This window comes from Microtus oregoni, unplaced genomic scaffold (assembly GCF_018167655.1).
Source record: "Microtus oregoni isolate MIOR12 unplaced genomic scaffold, Mior012 000034F_ref0000314, whole genome shotgun sequence".
Lineage (NCBI taxonomy): Eukaryota > Metazoa > Chordata > Mammalia > Rodentia > Cricetidae > Microtus > Microtus oregoni.
The window spans coordinates 14,965,515-14,993,466 of NW_024543093.1; the positions used below are offsets into that span (position 1 = coordinate 14,965,515).

Here is a 27,952-nt window from a genome sequence, read left to right on the forward strand (position 1 = left end):
AAGGCAGAGTAGAGGAGAGACATCATAAAGCCACCAGAGACAGACATGCCGAAACTTTCCCTGTGAGCCACTGCCATGTGGCAATATACAGATTAATAGAAATGAGTTAAATTAATGTAACAGTTAACCAATAAGAAGCTAGAACTAATGAGCCAAGCAGTGATTTAATAAATACAGTTTCTGTGTAGTTATTTCGGGACTAAGGTAGCCCAGAGGCTGGGATGAACAAGTAGGCCCTCTCCTTGTAATATTTCTGGATGGTAATATTGTCTGCATCATATAACTTTCAAGTTTATTGATTTATTTATTAATCAAATAGTTAACTTTGTTACAAGATTTAAGTAAATTGTTGTAGGTGTAATAACCTTTATTGGCCAGCAGGTGTCATGGCAACCACGTGACAGTGAGACACGATCAGCTGCAGCAGGAACAGTCCCACAATGCTTTGGTGCCTGGTCAAATTCTGACAAATATGCTTTGCTCTTTTCTTAAGAGTAATTAAATCAATTCTGTACATGGAGAGAGTTTTTTTTTTTGGATCAAGAGGCCCAGAGGTCACAAGGAGGGAACACAAACCAGAAGCTGTCCGAGTATGGCACAAGTTACTATGCTGGAGGAAAGTGTTGGGAAGGATGTGTGTGTGTGTGAGCCTGGGAAATTTCCATGTTGCTGTGCACAGCTATGCTCTGGTAGGTTTTTGAAAAAAAAAAAAAAAAAGCTTAGTAGGTAAAATCAAGCCAGGTGGGTAGGGGTGGAGATCTTTTGAACCATGGATCTTTTGGGCCTTTTAGGCCAGTCCACCCGGTAAGCATGGAGTTGGGACTCACATTGGGTGCCAGATGAAGATGGATACTAAGAAGAAATCCCACACTAGCTAAGAATTGAGTATAATAAAGGGTTATTTATTTAGGGGTGGACTCACAGATTAGAGTCCTCTGCATGAACACAGAACAGGAAATGAATCTAGCAGCCAGAAGAAAGAACGAGTGTGCACTTTATGACAGCATTTATAGTATAAGAGGCCATGCCCAGGTGGGTTGGTATTTTCAAAATTACTGACTAAAGGAGTTCCTACAGCGCAGTCCCAATTAAATGTTTTCATTTATGAGAGTTGCTGTGGTCATAGTGTCTCTTCACAGCAATAGAAATCCTAAGATATTTGCCTAGCCCAATTGCCATTAGAGAGGCTTCCTATGGCAGCTGATGGGAGCAGATGTAGAGAACCATACCCAAATATTAGGCAGAGCTTGGGAAACCTGAGAAAGAAGCAAAGGAAGAACTGTAGGAGCCAAAGGGTTTTAGGACACCAGGAGAACACGGCCCATAGAATCAATCAAGCAGAGACTATCGGGGATCAGACTGAAGCAGCAATCATGGAACCTGCATAGTTCTGCACTAGGCATTCTGCATGTAAGCTGTAATTGCTTAGCTTGATCTCTTGTGAAGCTAGTAACAATGGAAGTGTGTGTGTGTGTGTGTGACTATTTTGCCTACTCTTTGGACCCTTTCCCTCCTATTGGGTTGCCTCATTCAGCCTTGATATGAGATATGAGGGTTTATGTTTAGTCTTACTGAGTCTTGTTATGCCAATGTTCAGTTGATGCATGTTCCCATAGAGGTCATAAGAGGGCCTCTGGAGTTGAAGTTAGCTTTATTTTATTGGAATAAGATAGAATAAAAGGAATCATTATAATTTTCCTGTATTTGTTAAGCATTGCTGTGTGGGCTAGCAAGAAGACTTATCAGGTAAAAGCTGTTGCAAGGTAAGCCTCATGACCTGAGTTTGAACACTGGGACTTACAATGGAATGTTGAAACTGACATCCAAAATGCAGCACATCTCCTGGCTTCCATTGTGAGGTCAGCACATTCTTGAAGTAAACCAGTTGATTAAATTCAGAAGACTTTTCCATTATCCAATGTCTTTCTGCTGCTGTTATCCCTTTCTCATTAGCGTTAAGAAAATTCAAGGTTAATAAAGCATTATGTAATCTACTTCTGAGGGCATTTTCCATCCCTTTCTGTTTGTTTAACATATCCTTTATAATTCAATTTGATCTTTCTATAATGGCCTGACCTATAGGATTGTGTGGTACACCTGTAACATGCTTAATATTATAATAAGCAAAAAAACTGTTTCATTTTCCTAGAGACATATGCTGTATTTATTTGTGCAGGTATATCCATGATGGCCATAACTTGTAATAAATGTGTGATTACTGAATCAGCCTTTTCTGAGCTTAAAGCAGCTGCCCATTAAAAACCCTAATAAGTGTCAATGGTGTGGTGTACATATTTTAATTTTCTAAATTCTGCAAGTGGAACACATCCATTTGCCAGATCCCATCCCTTTGAGTACCCTTTGGGTTAGTCCCTACAGGTAGCAGTGTTTGGTTATAGAAAGAGCAAGTGGGGCATCTCTTTGTAATCTCCTTTGCTTGTTGCCATGTAATAGAAGACTCTTTCTTTAAACTTTGCTATTTACGTGATGCTTTTTTAAAGAAATTCTGAGGCCTGCAACACAATTCCAATCAATAACTGATCAATTTCTGCATTACCTTGTGCTAGAGGACCTGGCAGACCCGAATGGGATCGAATGTGTATTATGTATATTGAACAAAGCCTATTTCTGATTATGTCTTGCACCTGGATAAATAATGAAGTCAATTTTGTATCATCTGATATAAATTTAGTCGTTTCAAATATGCAGATAACTCCTTCTGCACATTACGAATCAGTAACTATATTAAAAGGTTCTTTAAAATCCCTTAGCACCATGAGAATAGCATATAATTCTGCCTTCTGGACAGAATTATAAGGGCTTTGTTCCACCTTACTTAATTCTTCTGATTTGTAACATCCTCTCTCTGATTTATTCACATCAGTGTAAAATGTACAGGCTCCAGTTATTGGGGCATCATGTACAATTCGGGGAAGAATCCAAGAAGTTCTCTTTATAAGGTTAAGTCTATTGCTTTTGGGATAGTTGATATTTATTTCTCTCAAAAAATTAGCACAAGCTCTTTGCTATGGTTCATTGTCTTCCCATAACTTTTTTATTTCATCAATAGTGAAAGGCACAATAATTTCTACTGGGTCTAAACCTGCTAATTGATGAAGTCTCAATTTTCCTTTTATAATTAATTCAGAGACTTTTTCCAAATAAGTTTTTAATTTTTTACTTGGTTAATGTGGTTAAAAGATCCATTCTAAGATAGTATCATCCCTCTGCATTAAAATTCCAGTAGGAGAAATTCTGGAATACAACTAAGATTTTCTTATACCCAGCAATCCAACAAGATCACTCACGTAGCAGGGTCTGGAGATCACTTGCCAAAAAGAGATACTTATCCCTATATACCAAAATCAATTTCTAAGATACTTGTCCCCTATGCTTGGTTTCTTTATGATCAAGTAGAGATTACTGTTAATGCTAGCCAGAAACCTATGGAGGCTGTCCTTATTGGTCCTTTAGGAGACATAATTCATATCCAGGAAAACACTCTGAATTCTTTGAAGAATGGGGAATCTTTTATATCTTAAGGATCCATGACACTTTGGATGGGAAATGAGTGTCACTGAAAAGCTTTACTATAGCATATATCACAACCACCCATCAGGCATGCTCAAAATAAAGAGGGTGCACATCTCAATCTCTTGACTCCTAGGTATAGACACAGCAGAAGAAATAGTTCAAAGTTCCTTGCAGGCAATTACATCATTAATATCACCCTTTTTTGATGATATTGATCCCATCTCCCTGTCACGCCATCTCTTGTTTCAGACCTTAGCTTCTGCATATTGGCTATTGAACAACACCCAGTCTGACTTCTTTGGAGAATGCTGGTTGTGTGTCCTTCCTTGGTCAAACTCACATTTGTGGCCTCACCCATTGTCAGATTCTCTCATCTTACCACTTGTTAACTGCTCAGAGCCAAGTCACTACTACCAAGTCACTGCTACCAAGTTCCAACTGCACAGGAGCATATCTTGTGGGCACTCTGGTTTCTGCTGACTACAATAATAACATTCCCCTTAGTACTATCACCCAGTCCCTATGTCCAAAGATTTACAATGCCTCCTTTCTTTGTGACACTCAAGTTTATTGCTGCTTACCTGCTAGGTGGTCTAGGATTTGTGCTCAAGTGTTCCTTTTTCCTAAATTAGGGGTGAAAAACTCTTGTCAGTTTCCATCACCAAGTTCATAGCAGTACAGCATGAAAAATGAACGATTGAGGTCATACCCTTTGTAGCAGCCTTGGGCATAACTGCAGGTGTAGCCACCAGAGTAGGACTGAGTACTTCCCTAGCTATTTACCACCAGTTTCCTTGTAATTCATCCAGGATTTCCAATGGGTAGCTCAAACTATTCTTTTCCTTTAAGGTCAAATAGACTCACTGGCCACCCCACGAAGTTGGAGCAGGTTAGATTTATTAACAGTAGAGGGAGATGGTTCTCATCTCTTTCTTGGGGAAGAATGTTGTGTCTATGTTAACCAATCAGGTATAGTGAAAGGCAAGATCCAACAACTCCAAATGGATCTTCAAAAACATAAACAGCTAGATACCTCTAGCCAGTGGATCACTGATAGTTAGATATGGAACTGAATGCTACAATTCTCAATCCCTCTTCTTTTTATTAATCCTACTAATTGTACCCTGCCTCATAAACCTCTTGTCTAGATGTCTTCAACAACACATCTAAAAGATTTCTAACTAGACTTTTAACCAATTACTATTCCAGGATTACCAGCACCTAGCTATGGAGTCAGAGATCTTCAGCACCCAGTTACATCCTGATGGTGAAGATCAAGATTGTCCCAAGAACCTCAATGCCCCAATTCAACAAGAAGTAGTCTAATGATAATGTTGCCCGCTTTCCAACCCTTGGCTGTTTATTAATAAACGAAAAGGGGGAGTGTAGGGTAAAAAGATGAAAAAAACCACACCTTGATCTTGAAACCAGAGCTAGTGAAAGAAACACACATTAGCCCTGAAACAGAGTCAAAGAAACACATCTTAATCCTGGAACCAGAGTCCCCAAAACCTACATTGGCTCTGAAACCAGAGGCAGTGAAAGAATCAAACCCTGACCCTAAAACCAGAGACAAACGGTTAAAGGGGACAGCCAATGAAACACACCTTGGGCCTGAAACCAGAGCCCAAGAAACACACTCTGCCCCTGACCAAACTCAGCACAAATCAAGTCAATCTTTGAGTTTATCCAAGCTCAGGGACTGAAATCTGTCCAATTCCCACCCTGAAAAATCTTCACCCTGGAAAAACTCTGCACCTAAGAACTTCTATAAAAGTCATGTACCTGTTCAGCTGGGAACTGTCTTTTTCCACCCTGGCAGAGGCAGCTATTCTCCTCGATTCCTCCCTTGCAATAAATCTCTTGAAGGAATTTTGGGTGAAGACCTTTTGCTTGAGCTGAGAAGGGCAGAGAAGTAACAACGTTCACTGAAGCAGGAACAAACTGCTACATTTCTGTAAGAGGTGTGTGTGGGGGGGCAACCCCTTAGTAAAGAGGAGCAGAATTGCTACGTCAGAGTGGAGGGGAGGGGAGGAGGATTGCTATATTCCTGTGGGAAATCATCTCCCACCAAAACAGAGTTGTAGGTGCATCCTGACTTCTGCGAGCCAGGTTACCTTTCCCTCCAGAGTTGTAACATAATAATCACTGATAAAAATTCGATATTCATTAATAACTTCCCTTTATCTCTACCTCAACTCCTGATAATCATAATTCCACTGCCTGAACTTGCCTATTTGAGATAACTCAAATACACGAAATCATACAGACTCATTCTGTGACTGCCTTAACTCTTTTAGCATGATGTTTGTCGGTCCACTCATACTACGAATTCTTTAATTTTGTGTCTGAATACATCCTTCTGTGCATATAACTGGAATTAATTAATTCAACTATAAATGGTCATAAACTATTTTCATCTTTCAGCTCTGATGAGTTATGCTGTAGAGTACAAATATCTATTTGAGCTAACCCCTGCAAATCAAAATAAAAACGGGCACAACATCAGTAAGATCAAAAATATCCAAATAAATGGAAAAAGAAGTTCACAAAAGTACCATTGAGTCTGTTTTGGGTTGGCCAACTACTGCACATGGGGTCCTGGAGTGTCATTGATATTACCCAGTGACACGCCACTGGAGAATATTTATATTCCATTTGCCAGTCAGTATCAATTACCAACAGTTTCTTGGTTAAGGGCAGAATACTGTGTCCAATTCCCCTTCTCAGTGTGGAACTCTGTCTGGCTTAAGTGTGTGCAGGTCTTGCGTGTGCTGTCACAGTTTCTGAGTTCACATGTGCATCAGTCCTGTTGTGTTTGAAAGACACTGTTTCTTTGGAGTCAGCCAACTATCTTTGCTTTAATTTCTATACTTTTTCTTCAAATTTAAACAGTCTGTCCTCCCTGGGATGTGTTTTCTTGGTGATGTTTTCCACAGATTTAATATTCTTAATTTCCAGTATTTCAGTTAGCATATTTTCAATATTTCTATCTCCTTATTAAATTCCTTTTTATAAATAGTGTGTCAATATTATTTCAATCAGTTAAGATCCCTCTTGGGATTATTTTTTTCAAGCATATTTCTTGAGTTATCTGAACATACTTAAAGTTTTTAATTATTTACTTAAACTAGATATCATTATTGCAAAATTCATAATTTTTAGTTTGCCTTTTTGTAGAAATTGCGCTTTTATATTGAGACTTGCAGTCTGGACTCAGGTCATTTGGTTGAATTTTTTTTCTTCTTCATGTCAACTCCTTCTTACTCTGAGCCCCAGGTGTTGTGTTGTTTTCATGCAGGTGAAAGGACTCAAGCTTATGTTCATGCTGTGGTCACCATGACTGGCCACACAATCCTCTCCAAAATGGTTTGGTCTGGACATTTCCAGGTGTGTTATTCTTGTCAGGGTAATGAGTAAAGCCAGTGTCTGCTGTGCTCATTGTAATAATGGGCAGTACTCGGACTTTGTAGACATAAAGCCTCTGCCTAGGAAATGAGCCAAGGGACAGAACATCCTAGGCACCCTGTGCTTACGAGGTCCACAGGTTTATTTGTAGTCTCCCAGGTACAAACTGTGCTCAAAGAGGTGGCATATGAGTCTGAAGTCTCTTAGGCATATAGCCCTGACTGGGTGATGGATGGGTTTGGAGGCTTCTGGTATAACATACAAACTAGTTGGGACTGGAGACTCCCAGGCATCCTGTGCTTATTGACATGATGAGATGGGCAAGAGCCACTCAGAACTGCTTTGGTCATCAAGGCAATAGGTGAGGCTGCAGCTTCTTAGATGCGTTGTTGACAGGATGGAGCTCACCAAGCATTCTTTACTTTCCTGGGCTGGAGTTACCCATGCATATATCCTTCAAAGGGGACACAAGATAGGATGAAGCTGCTGGGTATGCTGTGATTACTGGGACAATGTGAAGCTGGAGATTCTCACAATACAGCACTCACCTGGGAGATGAAAGGGGTTGAAATCTCCCAGGTACAACGTGCACACAGAGACTGGAGCTTCCTGGGTATACAGCCCTCAAGTGGGAAATGAACAAGCTTGAGTCTCCAAGATGGGCAGCCCTCACCTGAGTGACAAAGAATGGATACAGCCGTGTATATACTCAGTAAAATGACAGGGAGGGAGGGAGATTCGGGGCACAACATGCTCAACAGGAAAAACGGACCTAGTTGGAACCTTCTAATGCTGTGTTCACCAAGGTAGTGAAACTAAAGTCTCCGGGGCATACAGCCCTTCTAGGAAAATGGGTGGGGCTTCTGTCTCCCAGCCACATTGTGTTCACTTTACATTCCAGTATCTTAACTGAATGTATTCTTTGATGTCAAGCAAAGATTGGGTTCTATACATGAAGGTTTCTTGTTTCTCATCCATGAATTCTGATGCTTATTGAAATTTGAATTTTGATAAAAAAGGTTCCCATATTCTTTACTTTAAAATGAATTCTCACTTATGTGAATTCTGGGATGTCATAAAGTCTGACTTACATGAGGAAGTTTTCAACAGTTTTTTTAAATTTTTTTATTTTATGTATGCAAGTGTTTTGTCTGCATACATGTATGCACACTACTACATGGGTGCATTGCTCACAGAGGCCTTTGGAAGTGGATTTACAGACAGCTGTGAGCCATGCTGGAGCAGGGAACCCAAACTCTGGAAGAGCAGTCAATGCTCTTAATGGCTGAGCCAACTCTCCAACCCCACTCCTACATGTTTAAACATTCATAGGGTGTGTTATCTACTTTTCCTGTGACTTTTATAAAATATCCTGACACAGCAAATTAAGGAAGGGTTTATTTTGGCTCATGGCTCAAAGGTAGAATCCATCCAGACAGGGAGGTTACAGTGGTAGGAGCTCGAGGCAGATGGTCTAGTGGCATCCACAGTCAAGAATCATTCTCAGCCATTTTTCTCCTTTTCATGCAATCTAGACTCCAGCCCATTGAATGGTACTGCAAACATTTAAAGTAACTGTTCCCATTCCAATTAATCTCTCCCAGACATTCCCAGAGGTCCATCTACCAGGAGATTCCAGATCCTGTTAAGCTGACAATATTAGCCATCACAACTCTATTCCTTGCAAACCTAACATGGTTATCACCGTTAAGTAATAACTTTTCCTCTCTTGTCCCATAAGCTAATGGCCATTTCATAATGCAAAATGTGTTAGGTACAACACCAAAAGTCTCTAGTCTTCAATAGTTTCAACACAGTTTTAATATCCAAAGTCCAAGTTTCATCTGAAACAATTGCAATGACCCTTAATACCAAAAAGCAAGTTACATGGTTCCAATACATAAAAGCATAGAGTAAACATCCCCATTCCTGAAAAGAAAGATCGGGGCTGAAATCCAGAAGATAAAACAGTAAATCTTGCTGCTCTATGTCCAACATCTGAGACTTGTAATAGAATCATCTGGTATCCAAAATACTTGAGATGTCCCATTTTTCCATCTCTGCTGCCAATGTCACATACAACCATTGGCTCCACTCCTTGTCTGTAGTTTTCCTTGGTGTAGGCCTCCATGGTCCTTGCATCACTTATATGCTAGAGTCTCCATGGTAACTTAGAGTTCATCTTCACAAGTTCATGCAGTGGGCATTCAGAGCCTCCATGTAGAGACTCCAGTCTTGACCTACTATGCCTATCCTCAGCTGGTTTTTGAAACTCTGGAGCAAGTCTATCTGACCCCCTCAATATTTTGTGTAGTATCACATACACAAAACTTCTAAGAGCTGTTGCTTATTAGAAATGTGAAGTGCCCTCTTGGATCACAGCTGTTACCTAGAGTGTGTTGACCCTTCAGAAACACTTCCCTAGGATGTTGTCTTCAAAAGTAGAACATTCCTTCAGTGACATTCTCACTCCAGGCTCTTTTCTTTCAAATAAATCTGCATTTTCACAAGCTGAAGCAGCATAGCACTTGGGATGCATTTCCTACTGTTTTTGGGCAGAGCAGGGTGTTTCTCTTTTATCACTCACAGCTTCCTTTTCCATACTTGCCTTGCCTACAACTGTTGCTTTGCTTTAGATTTCTTAATCCTTGAGAAGCTGCAAGTTTTAATCACGTTTGCATTTATCTTCTGCTCAATGGAAGTTTTTTTCACTGTAAACTTTTCTAAGTGCTGTTACCAGGAGCTATGCCACAGCCTGAATGCACTCCTACTTGGAAATTTTCTTCACCCAACAATTCAGCACATTTTCTTTAAGCTCACCTTTACTCAAGTTCCCAGTGCACAGGTAAAATGAAGCCAGATTCTTGGAAAGGATCACACAAATGGTCTCTAGTTAAGTTCTTGGCAGTGCTCATTCTCCTCTGAAGACTTGTGAGCCAGGACTCCAGTCAGTACTTCCCTCTGCCTCCTGGTCTTATAAACTTCCATCAGAATGGCCCATTTACCTCTGTAGCATAGCATTCAAAGGTTTTATCTGTGCAACGTTCTAAAATCTTTTACATTCCTCATGAAAACCACTGCCAATGGCTTAAGAAACATATAGTCAAGTTTATCAGAGCAATGACCTCACTTCTCAGAACTAACTTCTTGTATTAGTTTGAAGGTACAAGTCTTCATGGTAGGGAAGTCACTGTGGCAGGAGCTTGAAGTGGCTTGTCAAATGTCATCCAGACAGGAAGCAGCAAAGAACAAATGGTCATGCTTGATCTACCTTTCTCTTTTTCATGTAGTTCAGAACCCCAGTCTACAGAATGGTGCCACCCCTTTCATGCAGTACATAACCCCATGCCAGGGAATGATGCCACCATATTTATGGAGAGTCTTCCCACTTCAATTAATCAAACCAAGATTATCAATCAGACATCCCCAGAGGCTAACTCAATCTAGATAATCTTTCTCAGGCATGGCTAGGGGTCTGTCTCCCAGATGATTCCAGATCTTGTCAAGTTGACAATCAATATTAAACATCACATAGGGTTTCTCATCTGTATGACTTTTTTGATGTTCAGTGAGCTCTGATTTAGAATAGAATGTTTCCCTGCATTCTTTACACCCATAAGATTTTGAATGTGTATGGGTTCTCCGATGCTGACTGAGGTTTGACTTACAATAGAACGTTTTGCTACAGTCTTTACATTCATAGGGTTTTTCACCGGTATGTGTTCTCTGATGTCGAGTGAGATCTGACTTTTGGAAGAAAGTTTTCCTGCATTCTTCACATTCATATGGCTTCTCACCTGAATGAATTTTTTGATGTTTAACAAGGCTTGACTTGCAATAGAAAGCTTTACTACAGTCCTTACATGCAAAAGGTTTTTCACCTGTATGAGTCCTTTGATGTTGATTGAGGTTTGACTTACAATAAAAAGCTTTGTTGCAGTCTTTACATTCATACGGTTTCTCTCCTGTGTGAGTTCTTTGATGTTGATTGAGGTTTGACTTACAGTAGAAATTTTTATTACACTCTTTACATTCATAGTATCTCTCCACTGTATGAGTCCTCTGATGATTAATGAGTTCTGACCTACAGTAGAAGGATTTCCAACATTCGTTACATTCATAGGGCTTCTCTCTGGTATGAGTTCTTCTCTGATGCTCAGTGAGGTTTGACTTCGAATTGAAACTTTTCTTACATTCATTACATTCATAGGGCTTTTCACCTGTATGAATCCTATGATGTTGATTGAGGCTTGACTTGGAGCAGAAAGTTTTCTTACATTCTTTACATTCATAGGGATTATCATCTGTGTGAGTTTTCTGGTGATTAGCAAGGTCTGACTTATAGTAGAATGTTTTAGAGCACTCATTACATTCAAAAGGCTTTTCCCCACTATGAGTCGTTTGATGTCGCGTAAGATCTGACTTACAGTAGAAAGTTTTAGTACATTCTGTGCATTCATAGGGCTTCTCTCTACTGTGAGTTCTACTCTGATGTCGAATGAGGTATGACTTACAGTAGAAAGTTTTACTACATTCTACACATTCGTAGGGTTTCTCTCTACTATGAGTTCTTCTCTGATGTCGAGTGACGTCTGACTTACAGTAGAAAGTTTTCCCACATTCTATACATTCATAGGGCTTCTCTCTGCTATGTGTTCTTCTCTGATGTCGAATAAGGTTTGCCTTCCGGTGGAAAGACTTCCTGCATTCTTCACACTCATAGCGTCTCTCACCTCCACGAAATGTCTCGTGTACACTGACTTGGGACTTCCAGGGGAAAATTTCCCAGCACTGTGGAGACTCATAGAGCTTCTCCCCTATATGAAATCTTTGATGCTGAGTGAGGGTGGACTGGTAATAGAAAGATTTTCTATATTCCTCCCATCCAAAAGGGTTTTCATATGACTGAGATGTTTGATTCAAGGTGTGCTCTGAATTCTGATAAAGTGTTTCCGCACATTCTTTATATTCATATGGTTTTGCCCCTTGATGCATTTTCTCTTGAATCTGCAGTTCTGCCTTGAGACAGAAAAATTTGTTACATTCTTATAACCCACAATACTATTAGCATCTGCTTCCTGATATTTCTGAAGTCTGATTTCTTACTCTTTGTGTATTTCATATTCTTTACTGAGTTTAGCCTTGCTACCAAATGTTATTTAGTATATACGAGACTCAAAAATTTTCTGTCTTACCTAAGTCATGTCTTGGGCAAGAAATGTGACATCATCCAAAGGACTGCCATATTCACCAAACTTTATTTAGAGGTCTCCCACACATGACATTTCTTATACATCAGTAAAATTTTCTTTTAATGGAAGAGTTTCAGTGGCTCCAAGTAAGTATATACTGCAAAGTTTGGTTCTAAAATGGACACTAAGATGCTCTATTAGTCTCAGTTACAATAAAATTATCAAGTTCTTTTCCAACCTGCGTCTCATCAGGCTCATTGTGGAGAGTTAGTATTGTCTGCTGTGGATTAAGTTCCTGAGTAAGTAGAGCACTACTGAATGTTTAGACTTTAAATGTGGTCTAGCTTATACAAAAAAAAAAAAAAAAAAAAAAAATGTACCTACTTCAACCATCTGTTCATATGATGTAATGCCATTGGTGACTTCAACTTGCCACAAGTGTGTCTCTTGACTTCCCAAGTCATTTAAATTATGGACATCTAAAAGACATTAAACAAACAAACAAACAAAAATTATGTCTATGAATCATACAAAGAATTTTTAAGCAATTCAAATATATAGTAGTATTTTGTATCTTCAAGGCCTAGGTCCTAAAATATTAACTTATGATAAATAAATATATTAGTCTTCAATGAATTAATTTAACAATTTCAATAATAGGCATTCCCAGGACTTAGCTTTCTTTGAGGCTTTGCTGTGCTTGGTTCAAACAAGAAAGGTAAAGTATTCATCTCCTTCTCAGCTGTAGATTTCCACACATCAATTTTGACCTGTCATTTGTCCTTTGTTCCATATTTCTAATATATTATCTGGGCTTGAGGTGCTATTCTACACTGAACCTCTTCTGTAAATGAACTAATGGTTGTCTGTATCAGTTTCTTAAAGGATGTAAGTATAGTTGAATAAGCAAGAATAAAGGTTAGGGAAATGATTTCTATGCATGTGGAATTCAATAAATTTACTTTGTCCTGAGGCACAGTCAATTATTTACTTATGCAGATTTTCTGCCTGAAAAAAAAAAACAAGAAGGCAGCTTTATTCAAATTCTTCACTTAGTCTAAGTTTTCCCATTTTCCTCCCATTTTCTGGATTTACATGGGCTTCCTAAAAGAACAAAATGTTTTCTTGGAGACTATTTTAAAATAGCTATTTTTTTTTACTAGAGAGAAAACACTAGCAATAGAGTAAAAATATGTTAAAAGAAAGAAAGCAAATAAATTATCAGAGAACCATTTTGCCTGTGTTCTCTACTATTGGGATACTTAGGATCAAGTTAAATTTAATGCTTTTCTTTTTTCCTCTCAACTCACCCTCGATGCTATGTGCTATGTGCTGGCTGACAGCTGAAATGGGCACAGTTTTGTGAGCAACAGGGATGTGTTCAGTTAAGAAACCTCCCTGTGTACATAAAAGGAGCCAATTCTGACACTGACAAGTTCTAATTTATGGATCAAGCACAATCATTTTCAAAGGCCCCATTTTTGTTCAATAAGGGAAGTCTAAGCCAAAGGTTTTGGACTGTGGAAGACCAGAGGAAGCTGGGACTTGGCTGGTCTTGATGCTTTCAGAACCAACCAACAGAAACTCACACTACAGAAAGAAGACATAAAATCTAGATCTGCTAGAACTAAATTCAGAGTTCCTTGTCTGATTATGCTCGCCAAGCATATGCTGCTGGGAGGAGGGCCCAGAGGCCAAACAATCTGCTAATGATGCTCTCAGCTTCCTATTCTTTGAAGTGACCGGGGCTCACTTCTCACAGTCTGTGACCATCAAATCTTTCATAGCACACATTTCCTGTTGCTTAAGTTTCTCAGTGATTTGGCATCTGAACCTGCAGTTTCCACAATTTCCTCATGTGGCCATCTCTCATGGTGTCAATGTGTCCAGTCTTCCTGCTGTGTGAGCTCCTCATTTTCAGGACCCAAGACTAGAAGGTACTCCAAGATAAATGCAATCAATTTTTTCTCCAAGCCTAGGCTGCCAGGCAGAGTCAGTCTGACTGACATACTGGAGCAATGTATTTGACACTTTCTGGAAAAGAGGTGTACAGGTCGGTTGGTTGGCTTTGTTGGTTGGTGATCTTTGTTCTTACCTTACAGTTGGGCTTACTTTACAGTTCTGGCCTTGGGAGCTTGAAGTATGAACTGTTTCCTACTTCCTTTCTGCTTTTTTCCTTTATAACTGTCCTGACACTTTTTTTTTAATGGTTTTTCAAGACATGGACTTTCTGTAGCTTTGGAGCCAATACCAGATGCCTAGCCCATAGGGTAAACATACAATCGATAACAACCAGAATTGTATTTTTCCACTATAGTCCAGCAGACCCTGAGTATTCTATCATAGCTGGAGAACAAGAAAACAACCTTAAAATATGCTTTGTGAATATAACAGAGGTCTTTAAAAAGTATCTTTACAAATCCATTAAGTATGGGAAAATCCAAAAAAGTAGAAGGAGATAAGTAAAACAATTCAAAACTTAAAAGTGGAAATAGCATCAATAAAAGAAAACTAAGGGAAATCTGGAAATTAAAAATTTAGGTTCTTTGTAATGAAGAGATGGCTCAGAGGTTAAGAGCATTGTCTGTTCTTCCAGAGGTCCTGAGTTCAATTCCCAGCAACCACATGGTGGCTCACAGCCATCTATAATGATATCTGGTGCTGTCTTCTGGCCTACAGGCATATATGCAGGCAAAACACACATATAAAATAAATCTTTAAAAATAATTTAGGTTCTTTAACAGGAACTTCAGAGTCAGCCTCACCAACAGAATAACAAAGTAACAGAAATTCACAATCATTGCTCATTGATAACTTTCAACATCAATGCCTCAATTCTCCAATAAAATATGAAGATTAACATATTATATTTGAAAACAGAGTCAATCTGTCTGCTGCATCTAAGAAACATACCTTAACATCAAGGATAGATACTACCTCAGGGTAAAAGCATTAGAAAAAGATATTCCAAGCAAACGGACCTAAGGAGCAGTCTGGTGTAGCCATTTCAATGTCTGATAAAATAAACTTCACACTAAAACTAATAAGAAGAAATAGGGAAGAAAACTACATATGCATCAAAGGAAAATAATCCACAAAGAAAATAATGTTGTGATTATTAACAATTATATACCAAACACAAGGGCACTAAGTTCATAAAAGAAACAATACTACAGGTTGAATCACACACTGACAAACATTGGTAGGGGAAACAGGACATCCAAATGAAAACTAAATGGAGAAATGCTGGAGCTAGCTGATATTATAAACCAAACATACCTAACAGATATTTACACAACATTTCTTCCAAACACAAAAGAATATACCTTCTTAGACCTCATGGAACTTTCTACAAAATTGACCAAGTATTTGAACACAAAACAAGCCTCAACAGGTAATAGAAAATTGAAATAACACCCTGCATCCTATCTGACCACCATGGAATCTACCTGGATATAAACAACAACAGAAACAACAACAACAACAGAAAGTTTGCAAATTCATGAAAACTGAACAACTCACTACTAACAAAAAATGGGTCAAGAGAACTAGATCCTCTGAATGTGGGTGACAGTTATGTGGCTAGATTTGTTGAGGGGAGTCCTGGCAATGGCACCAGCACCTATCCCAGGTGCATGAACTGGCTTTTTGGAGCCTCTTTCCTATGGTGAGATACCTTACTCAGTCTTCATGGGGGAGGGGGCTTGGTATGCCAGACCTTGTTGACTCCCCAAGGAAGGCCAAACCCCTCTGAGGAGTGGATGGTAGACGGGAAGGGGGAGGGAGGGGCAGAAGAAGAAGAGAGAGTGGTAACTGAGGACGGTATGTAAAGTGAAAAGCATTTTTAATAAAAAAATGAAAAAATGGGTCAAGAGAGAAATCAAAGATTTTCTAGAATTGAAGAAAATGAAAACATAAATTACCAAAACTTTTAGAACACAATGAAAGTTATTCTAAGAGGCAAATTGATAGCATTAAATGCCTACATTAAAAAAATTGAAGAGATCTTATACTAGTAATTTAACAGCACATCTGAAAGCTTTAGAACAAATAGAAAAGAAAAATCATACCCAAAATGAGTAGATGGCAAGAAATAATAAAACTAAAGGTTGAAATCAATAAAATAGAAACAAACAAAAAAGAAAAAAATACAAAGAATCAATGAAAAAAATCAAAGGGACATAACAACAGGCAATGAGAAAATTCAGAGAATACACACACCTTAAAAATCTGTACTCTATGAAACTCAAAAATCAAATAGAAATCCATAATTTTCTTGATATCTATCACTTCCCAAAGTTAAATGAAAATCAGATAAGCAACTTAAAAAGACCTATAACCCTCACTGAAATCAAAACAGTTATTAAAACTTTGCTAACTCAAAAGAAGCCAGGGCCAGAGAATTTTAGTATAGGATTCTATTAGAATTTCAAAGACTTAATATCAATTCTCATTATTTCACAAAATCACAAATTGTTTCACAAAATTAAAAAAAAGGAACATTGTCTTCCTCACCCACTTTTTTCCAGAACAAAGTCACAGATATCCTGCCACCCAAACCACATAAGGTCCCCAAAAAGAAAGATAATTACAGACTGAGCCTCTTTCAAACACAGATAGGGAAATGCAATAAAATATTTGCAAATGAATCTAAAAACACATCAAAAAGTTTATGTACACTGATCAAGTAGGCTTCATCCTGGAGATACAGGGATGATTCAACATATGTAAATCAATAAATGGAATCCTCCATATAAACAAGCTGAAAGAAAAAAAGCACATGATCATCTCATTAGAGGCAGAAAACACCTTTGACAATATCCCAAAGCCCATTAATGATAAAGACCTGGAGAAATTAGGGGCACAAAGGCTATACCTTAACATAATAATGGTAGTTTACAGCAAGCTTTATTCAACATTAACTTAAATGTAAAGAAACTCAAAGCAATTCCACATTTTAGGAAGAAGACAAGGTTGCCCATGCTCTACAAACCTATTCAATATAGTACTTGAAGTCTTATCTGATTAAATAAGATAATTGAAGGAGATCAAGGAAAAAGAAATGTGAAAGAAAAAGTCTAAGTATCTTTATTTTCATATGATAGTATAGGTAAGTGACCCTAACTATTGCACCAGGAGACTCCTATAGTGAATGAACACTTTCTGCAAAGTAGTTGGATACAAAATAACTCACAATACTCAGTAGTCCCCCTATATACAAATGACTGAAAGAAATTAGGAATATAACACCTTCCAGAATAGCCTCAAATAATATAAACCATTTTGTAGTAACTTGAATCAAGCAAGTGGAAGATATATAAGAAAAACCTCAAGACATTGAACAAAGAAACTGAAGAAGATAATCAGAAAGTAGAAGACTTCCCATGTTCATGGATGGGTAGGATTAGTGTAGTAAAAATAGCCCTGCTACTAAAAGAAATCTACAGATTCAATGGAAACCCCCTCAAAACTCCAACACAATTCTTCACAGATCTTGAAAGGAAAATTTTCAGCTTCATATGAAAATACATACACACACACACACACACACACACACACACACCCATGAAAGCTAAAACAATCTTGAATAATAAAAGAACTGTAGGTAGGAGGTATCACCATTACCAATTTCAAGTTGCACTCCAGAGATACTGTAATAAAATCTGCATTTTACTGGCACATAAACAGAAATGTTTATCAATGGAATCAAATTGAAGAAATCCACATACCTATGGCATGTGATTTTTGATAAATAGGCCAGAAATACACCCTAGAGAAAGAAAGTGTTAAGTTTCACACCAGAGAGAGACTGGTGAGATGCCTGTTTAACACATCAAAGCAGAACTGACCTCCAGGTTCTCCCAGCATCCCTCAATCCCTACCTCTTGCTCCAGAAACTTTTCTATATACAGACCAGACATTTTAGTTACCCACCCCTTTTGTACCATTGGCCTCCTGGCTGCTGCACCTTGTTCCCCTCTCTCCACCTGGCCCAGCTCAGCCTGTTCATGTCCACTCTGGACTGTCCCAGATGTCCCTGCCTCTGGCTACAACTTCCTTTTTACCTTTAATAGACTTTCTCTTCACCATACTTGGGAGCAGTTATGTCCTTTCCTTTTTATTTCTCCTCTGCAGAAAGCATCTTCAACAAATTTTGCTGTTCAAACTAGATAAATGCATGTAAAAAAATCCATACTTTTCACCCTGTGGATCAAAGACTTCAACATAAAACCAGATATACTGAACCTGATAGAAGAGAAAGTGGGGACTAGCCTTGAACTCATTGACATGGGAAAAGACTTTCTAAACAGGACACCTTTAGCTCAGGCACTAAGATCAACAATTAATGGGACCTCCGGAAAATGAAAAGCTTCTACATGGCAAAGGACATTGTCATTCAGACAAAGTGACAACCTTCAGAATGTAAAAAGATTTGCAGCAACTACACATCTGATAGAGGGATAACAGTCAATATATATATATATATATATATATATAACTCAAAAAAACTAGATATCAAGAAAACAACTGAAATCAAAAAATGGGGGGAAAGATCTAAACAAAGAGCACTCAGTAGAAAAAACTCAAATGTCGGGGACATAAATAACTGTTCGATATCCTTAGTCTTTGCGGAAATTCAAATCAAAATGGCTTTGAGATTTCAACTCCCACCTGTTAGAATGGCTAAGATCAATAACACAAGTGATAGCTCATGCTGGCAAGGATGTACAGCAAGGGGAACTCTGCTCATTGCTGGTGGGAGTACAAACTTGTACAGACACTATGGAAATCAGTATGGTGCTTCACAGGAAGATGGGAAATAGGTCTACCATAAGAATCAGCTATACCACTCTTGGGCATATACCCAAAAGAGGCTTTATCCTAACACAGAGACATCTGTCCAGCTATATTCACTGCTGTTCTATTCAGAGTAACTAAAAATTGTAAACAATCTAGATGTCCCCTAAAGGAAGAATGAATAGAGAAAATGTACGTTTATACAATGGAGTATTACTCAACTGTTAAAAAAAGACATCATGAAATCTACAGGCAAATAGATGGAACTAGAAAATCCTGAGTGAGGTAACCCAGACCCAGAAAGACATATATATGGTATATGTTTCTTTCTATGTGGATATTAGTTGTCAAATTAATGATAACCAAGTTGCAATTTGTAGAACCAGAGGTTAAGTATAAAGTAAGAGACAAAGAGACACAGATAGATCTTGTTAGGAAAGAGTAGTAAAATTGATGATTATAAATGTATGGAAGGGGCTGGAATGGGATGATCAAGTGTTATTGAGGAGGGGGGACAAGGGATGGAATAAAGGGCAAGTCAGGTAAAATTAATGGCCATACAGAAGAAGGTTCTAAAATATATGCATATATGAGGGTGATCTATATGAAATTGTCAACTAATCAGAAAAATAGAGTGACAAAATGAAGCTTCAAGTACTGATTTAGGTTACATCTACTGAGTTGCTGGCCAAAGGGTCCCATGGAAATTCACAAACAACTCAAGCTGTTGTCAAGACTATAGGTTGCTCTCCATAAACTGACAGCAAGGCCCCGTTGCTGAAGACAACACCTATACAACTAATTAAATATGGAGAAATTGAGCTGGTGTCTATAGAGCCTTCACCCTTAGGTTCTGGCATCTTTGGTGCAGGAAGGTATTCTGTATACTACACTACCAAAAGAGAAAAGTAAACTCCAAACCAACCACAAATCCTTTGATTTACAATGGTATCTTGCTTGGGAGTTGGGCACCATTTGTAAGTGAAGACCATTCTTTTGTTTCCCAGATCCAAAAAAATCACACAGAATTTATATTAATTACAACACTGTTTGGTCTATTAGCTCAGGCTTCTTATTAACTAACTCTTACATCTTAAATTAACCCATTTCTATTTATCTATGTATCACCATGAGGCTGTGGCCTACCAGTAGGTTACAGCATCCTTCTCCTTTGGCAACTACATGGCATCTCTTTGACTCTGCCTATTCTCTCCATGTGTTTTCTAACCTTTTAGTCTGTTTATGAGGATTAAATTTATTGATTGACAGATGTTGACCCAGCCCTCCACCTCTGGGGTCAAATTGACTTGACTGTGTGATAATTTTTTTTTTTTTTTTTTTTTTTTTTTTTTTTTTTTTTAGTTTTTTGAGACAGGGTTTCTCTGTGGTTTTGGAGCCTGTCCTGGAACTAGCTCTTGTAGACCAGGCTGGTCTTTTAAATGGGTTCTTGGATTTTGTTTGTAAAGTATTTTACTGGGAATTTTTGCATCTGTCTTCACAAGGGACATATTAGTTTATGATTTTCCTTTTCCTGTTGGGCCCTTTGGTATCATATAGTGGCTTTATGAATGGAATCTGGAAATGTTCCTTCGGTTTCTATTTTGTTGAGTAACTTGAGTGTTACTGTTAGATCTTTGAAGATCTGATATGGGAAGGCATGGGGAACCATTTTGGGGCACTGCATAAAGCATCTGAGAAATCCAGGAGACCGCTGTCTCTTAGGTTAAGTTCAGTGAGAGTGTGTACAGAGAGATCAATCATCATAACCAGTATCTGCTGAGCTTTACCCTGCTGCCTTCCCTAGGACAGCATGTACCAACGAACCTGGGAGGCTCCAGAGTGAGGCTTGTGAGGCACTCCATGGCTCAAATCCATGCTGCAGCTTGGTATTCAACTCTGGTCTTACCATGCAGTACCCTGCAAAAGGGAAATGAGGTAGTTTATCCAAATGTGACAAATTAGCACCAACAATGAAAGACAGCAAGCTCACTTCAGGAATTCTGGTAAGATGTGTAATTTTGAAGTTCTCTGGAGACACAATTTATATTCAGATTCTTTACTGAGTGGACTATTACCCTTAAATTGCATTAAGCTGCACTATAGCCTAAAATAAAGACTGTTCTTAAACTTAAGCAAACAGAATAGAAAATAAAAGATAACACAATGAAATTGAAAAACCACATATACTTAAGGCAATTGAATTAGATGAGGTTATAAAAACATCAAAAATAACAACAACAACAACAAAAATACCCAGAAAATTTGCAGGGGAAATAGCTCAACTAGTGAAGTAAGTAAAATATAAAATAACTTCATAGAAAATAAAGCACGCAGAGGAAAAAAAGACAAAAAAAAGAAAAGCTGTAGGGGAAGAAACATGCCTGATATACATATACACATCCAAGCAAATACTCATTCAAATAAAATAAATATAATCAGATTTTTTTTTAAGCTGGGGAAAAAGAAATAAAGAATGTTTTAATTCATAAGCACTGACTCTAAGAAACCAAATATATGAACTCATGGAGATTGTGCCAGGCAAAATACCATCATGGAGAGGGGAAGTGGTCATAAAGTTCCCTCCACCCCAGCTGAGTGGTGACTGGCTTCTGGGAAATTAATGCCTTTGGGAAGGGACAGTCTATTTTCTTTATTGATGAGGTCATTGAATGACTACCTATGGACAAGTAGATGGTAATATACACAGGGATCTACTGGCAGCAGTAACTGGACCTACACAGGACCTGCACAAGATCAAGGACTGAATTTCCATCATGAATGGAGAGGGACTCATAGATCTCCACTCCTAGCTGAGGAGCTTTGGTGGTTGAAGCCTGCGGCGGAAAGAAAGCCAGTGCTCTTCAGTGAAACAGTCCCTGGCTGGGTGTCTGTGTTCCATAAGCATGGCACTGACTGGATTTGGTGGGCTATATGATCAAAATACATTGTATACAGGTATGAAATACTCAAAGAATAGATTAGAAACAAAACACACAGCACACACACACACACACACACACTCACACTCATGCACACACCATCCAAGTCCCTGACTGCCACTTTATACACCAGTGTTACAGTGGTTTTTAAACCAGACAGGGACACAACAAACTATACGACCAATGTGTCTGATGAACACGGGTTTAAAAATTCTAAATAAAAATAGAAGGTAAAAGGACACATAAAATGTTTACAGTGACCATATGTGAATCATCCCAGTGATTAAATACTTCACAGAAACTGTGAAGCTTCTAGAACATGCAGGGATATTTGGGACAATGTAGAGAGAGTATTTTTAAATATGCTCAAAATACAGTCAACACAAACAAATAACAAATGGGATTTCATTAAACTGAAAACCGACAGATTTGGGGGTGACACAACTGTCTCAGAGCCACCTCTGTATTCTAACTTTAATATTAAAAATCTCGTCTCTTTACCAAATGGAATAAACGGAATCTTTCTGTGGGCTAGTGAGGAATTACACATTTGGGTGAACGAGAATGACCTGTATTAGCCCATGTTTGAATGTTTGGTCTAAATTTGGTATAAGTGTTTGGGAAGGATTAGGAGGTGTGGCCTTGTTGGAGGAAGTGTGTCCCTGGGGGTAGACTTTGAGGTTTCAAAAGACTGGTGCCATTCCCAGTGTGCCTCTTTGCCAGCTACTTGCAATTTGAGTTGGGAGTTTTCAGCTGTCCCTGCTGTCATGCCTTTGTTCCACCATCATGAGCTCTAGCCCTCTGAAATCATAAAGTCAGACACTTTCATTTAGAAGTTGCTTTTGTTCATGGATTTTTATCACAGCAATAGAAACTCTGAGACAGGACAATTAAGTATTTCTCTTCAACTCCCTAGGAACATATTGAGACAGGAAAAGAAAACATGTCAAGAAAAACAACAACATAAAATCATGCATGTTGTCATTACATCTGCTTGCTAAACTTGACCTCAAAAAAGAGACTAAATCTTTACAAAACATACTTGAGCAACAAAACAGGAAGAGGGTTTAAGTGGAGAAACCTTTTCGGGCTGTGTTTGATTCATAAGGCCAGCCTCATTCAAGATTGGCTCTGGGTAAAGTCTGGCAAGACCAGCTCACCATGAGGTATTTGATGACCCTTTCCCTTATCCAGTACACACTGACTGACCTGGAAGGTTCCAGACTGAGGTATCTGCTGCCATCCATGGCCCAAATTCACGTTCCAACATGAGGATCAACTCAGGCTTGATCATGCAGTAGCCTGTAAATAAGAACTCAAGTCCAGTTTCTGCCAATCTGCAGTCAGGTTCCCTGGTGACAGACACCTTCCATGAGAGAAACTGGCTCCAGGGTGTGAATCAGAGACTTTGTTACAAAGTGTTTACTCACCCCCTTCACAGATGAGGCTATTATCCTTAAGTGGCATTAGACTACAGGATACACAACTCCAAACAACATGAATATCGAAATAAACAGAGGAGACTAAGAAAGCAAACACAATGAAACTGCAAAAACAACACATGCTACTTAAGCACAAGAAGTCATTAAATTGTCTCGAAAAACCAAAAAAAAAAAAAAAGAAGTCATTAAAAAAGAAAAAAAACTAGGAACAAAATGTTAGGAGGGGAACACAAGAACTGGGGAGATGGTGTAGTGGAGAGGGGTAAGTTATATGGTTCCCTGGGCAAGGAAACTAACTGAGTGGGGGCATTCATCACTCCAGTGGGTGTCCTTATTGGGGAGACAATGTAACCAGAGGCCTTAGCCTCCTGATGTCATGACTTCCCTGCCATAATGGACTATGTCCTGGAATTTTATTGGGGAGACAATATAACCAGAGGCCTTAGTCTAAACTTCCCTGCGGTAATGGACTATGTCCTGGAATTTTAAGCCAAAATAATTACTCCTTTCCTTAAGCTGTTGGCCAGGGTATTTCATGACAGCAACAACAAAAATAACAATATACACAGGCTTGAAGAAAAAACTCTGGCCCTCACACTTGCTTGGCAAGAAGTTTCCGGACAACCTATTTCCCCCTGCTATGTTCTTTAACCCCACTAAACACATTTCTTTGCAAAGCTGGAAGTTATAGGGCATGTCTTTGGTCCCTGAGTCCCCCTGTATCCACAGTGAACAGCTATCTTGTGTATCCCTAGGAAAGCTGCAATATATAAGTGAGCTATGTCAGAAAAAGAAAAATGCTGTGTGTTCTAGGTACATGAGAAAGCTAAAGGGGAAAAACTGAATGGGGAAATAAACTGTGGTTACTACAGTGTGAAAAGGTATGGGGGTCAGGAGGAGAGGATACATAATATTTACTGGGATAGATGTAGAAAGGAATGAGTAACTTATGGGTCCATAATATGAAAGTAAATATATGGCGGGCAAAAAACCCTGAATATTTCACAATAGATGAGAGATTTAAATTTTCCCCATTTCAAACAAGTAGTATGTCTGAGTGATGATTTACCATTATCTGATCATTACATGTTGTGTAAGTATATTACAAAACCACACTGCCCTCCAGAAATGTGTGCCATTCTCATGCATCAGCTAAAATTGGAGTACAACACTAAGGTTGAGCATTCCCATACTTATAGAAAACAACTGCTAAGAGGATTACAGGGAGTCACACTCACCCAAGGACACCAGGCTGCTATAGTTCTCCAGCATCACATCCCTGTAGAGCAGCTTCTGGACAACGTCCAAGTCTTGCCACTCCTGCCAGGTGAAGTACACAGCGACATCCTCAAATGACACCGACTCCTGGAATGGCAACACTTCCTTTGAGCCCAAATCCTCAGACTTGGGAACAAAAACTGGGTTTATTCTTCTCTGTGTAGGAGTGACTTGGCAGTGTCTTAAAGAAGTGGCAGCTCGGTGTGTGTCTCTTATCACCGTAGGAAGCAAAGTCAATACAAACACTGTCCTTGTGAGTTAACATGGAATCACAAAAGTATGAGCAAAGAACTTTCCAAGGAATTGTAACAGAAACAATCTACAGGGTATCCATAACACATTAAGGAATGAAAACACACACCCCCTCTTTATTAAGTTGACTGAGAGAGCCCAAATCTTAACTCTTCATTTCTTTCCCTGTGTTGTCCTTCTGCCCCTTACAAAGGGCTTCACTGTCTAGTTACTGAACAGCACAGAAAATATGGTATGGGAAAGGAATGAGGGGTTCTTTATAGAAAATTTTAACAGAGTTTTACAAGGGAAGATATTACTTTACTGTTCCCAGCTGACCAGAACAGCAAACATAACCACAAACAGATGCTATGAAACCATATCCACACGTTACTTCCAACATATTTGGTGAATATTTGCTGTATAAGGTTACTTTCAACCTCTTGGGAGTCTTCAGCAAATGATTATCACAATAGACACATATTACTCAGGGGCATGGAAGAGTTCATAATTTAAGATTAAAACTATACTTTTAGTTTAGGGTGTAAACACTGACTGCATGGGAAATCCAAAGCATAGAAAGATTGTTCTCTTAAAGCACATTAAAGTCAAATGGCTGAGTGAGAATACAACAAGACAGCAGGTTAAGTACATGTCTTAAATCATCTCAACCATATAAAGGCAACAAGAAATCTGTAAAGAATCACCAAAGCTGGTGGTGTAGTAGAGTGGTAGGCAGCGGGTCTAGACGGAACAAGGGCATGTGGGGTCCTCATCCAAGACACCACAGAATTGTCCTATTCCTTACAAAGTCATTGAATACGAGAGTCAGAAAATAATGGGCAAAAGAAATACCCAATGACTTGAAATGAATTCAAAACCAAAGACCTAGTGCATCCAGGTGTTTCTGGCCGCGCTCACGCAGGCCACATCTGGCACGTTCCCTGCCACCTTCCTTCAGACCACACATGGCACTGCAGCATGCCACGCCAACAGAAATACTTTGGTTCTGATTTGAGACCAGTATGCTACAAACTATAGTTTTCTGCTCTTATAGAAGCATGGTGGCTTAATTGTTGGAACAATGACTTTTACTACTTTCTGTCATCATTCCTCAACACATAAGTGGAGAGGCCAATTCATAGGAAGTAGTTCTTCCCATCCAGCATGTGATTCCCAGGGATGGAACTCACGTTGTCAGGCCTGATGGTATCTCCTCAACCTGAAAATTCTTAAAGAGTAGAAACTCAAATCTCTCCTTCCTCCTGAGAAAAAAAAATTCCAAATGTGTTTTAAAGCCTTTATAAGCCTTCCTGCCTGATTGGAACGTCATGATTTTGGAGAGTCAGACACTGTAAGTGAGTCAGAATTCTTTGTTATTGTTAACTCCCTTAACAGCCATTTAGTATTCATTTTCGTTAGCTCTATGAGGCCTAACATCAACTATAGCTTAAAGTTTGGGCATGTATCTACAGAGCAGACCACCAGCCTCCACCAAGCCAAAAGCTAAGACCGCCATCAGATAATATCTCAGATCTGCAGCAGTTCCCGCCGCCTGGCTGTTACCTACCTAACCTAATGTGCCCACTAGTGTCTTTGATAAATCCCTTGACTTATGACTTTCCTTTGTTCTGCATTATAAAAGCTCATGTAACCACATCCACGTTGGAGCTTGTCATTTAGGGCGACTTAAATACATGTTTCTGAACAGGGTGACTCATATTTGTCCCAGAATAAACTCTTTCCTAATCCTTTTAAGGTGAGATCTAAGTTTTCTACAGACAAATGAGCAAACCAACCATTTACCTTAGTTTTTAAAATTTACTTGACTCTTAGTATTTGCCTAAGCATCGTACTTTGATGTAAAGACATCAACTTACAGGGAACCTTAACTGAGAAATCCACAGGATGACACACAGAGACAGCCACTGCGAAGCCCTAAGGGCATCTTAGTCTCTAAAAGCGCGGGCTTCAATCTATCCCTGATTAATAAATTAATTTTGTTTCTTTCGAACTTATCATGAAATTCTCTTGGCCAGCTGCTGTCATGGCTTTACGTGAGTGGGAGGTCCCCAAGGGGATTCTACTTAGCTCACTAGCCGCCGCACTAGGCTGCGACTCCTTGACAGATGAGGGACTGCAGACTCCACGACCCAGCTCCTCTCTGGAAGGAACCCCCAACGCAGAGAAGAGATTCAAAGCATCTCCCTCCCAGTCCTCTCGAGCAATCTGCGGATTACAGTACACACACATCCCAGCCTAGAACCCAAGGCCCGGGATGGCGGACCAAGCGCAGGAGGGGCGGGCCCAGGACCGTGGCGGGGGGGGGGGGGGGGGGGGGGGGTGCAGACAGCTTCACCGCTGCGGGACGCCCGCACTCACCATAGCGAGCTGTGACATCCCGCGTCCTCCGCGGACCTCCCCGCAGCGACTGTCACGGGAGACAGAGGTCTCAGCAGTCTCCAAACCTCCAGATAGCTTACCGGAGAATAAACTACAGATCTAAGATGGCTGGGGACAGACAAAGGCCACAGCGGAAGCAGCGAAGGCCGGCCCGCCGCAATCAGTCTGTGTGCTTGATTGGGCAGATCTCATGTTGCTGCATTCGATTGGACAGGACTTCGGACTTGGCTAGAGTGACAGTAGACAGCACCAATTAGTGCGTGAGTCAAGCAGTAAAATAAATAAATAAATGAGTAAATAAATAAATAAAAAAGCAAGTTCTAGCTCACAGGTGTTGCCAGGCAGGGCTCCTCCCCCATCCCCCACCCCGTGTTAGATCAGAGCCTCCTACTGAACAATTGCGCTCGACTTACAACGGAAGGATTTACGGATTTACAGCTGAAATACCTGTATTTATCTTATTCACAAGTGGAAATCACATCGTGGCAGTTTTGATCTGTGTTTTCCCAACTCTGAGCTTTGAAATGGAAAGCAGTCCCGTAAGGCAGCAATGTCCCATACAAGCAACGTGGCAGGCAGAATTTTAAAAATCCTTTAACTAGTTAGGTTAGTATGCATCGTGATGTCTTCCGAAGGGTGTCGTTATACTTTGTTCTCATCATTCTCTGTTCTGTATTCTCTCCCGTGTCTCCTTTCTAGCTCACATGTATTCTGAGAAGTGTCAGGT

At 39.4% G+C, this 27,952-nt stretch overlaps 1 protein-coding gene across 1 annotated transcript; it reads right to left on the reverse strand.

Annotated features, from left to right (window-relative positions):
* Nucleotides 1–8,356: 8,356 nt before the first annotated feature.
* Nucleotides 8,357–27,343, reverse strand: LOC121432524 (zinc finger protein 883-like). The gene is made up of 6 exons (XM_041630518.1): nt 27,205–27,343; nt 24,552–24,678; nt 23,081–23,173; nt 20,757–20,849; nt 12,519–12,613; nt 8,357–11,961 (listed from the first exon to the last, which is right to left on the reverse strand). Exons 1-6 carry the CDS (start codon nt 27,220–27,222, stop codon nt 10,381–10,383), a joined length of 2,007 nt encoding a protein of 668 aa, XP_041486452.1. The 5' UTR covers nt 27,223–27,343; the 3' UTR covers nt 8,357–10,380.
* Between the last annotated feature and the right edge of the window lie 609 nt (nt 27,344–27,952).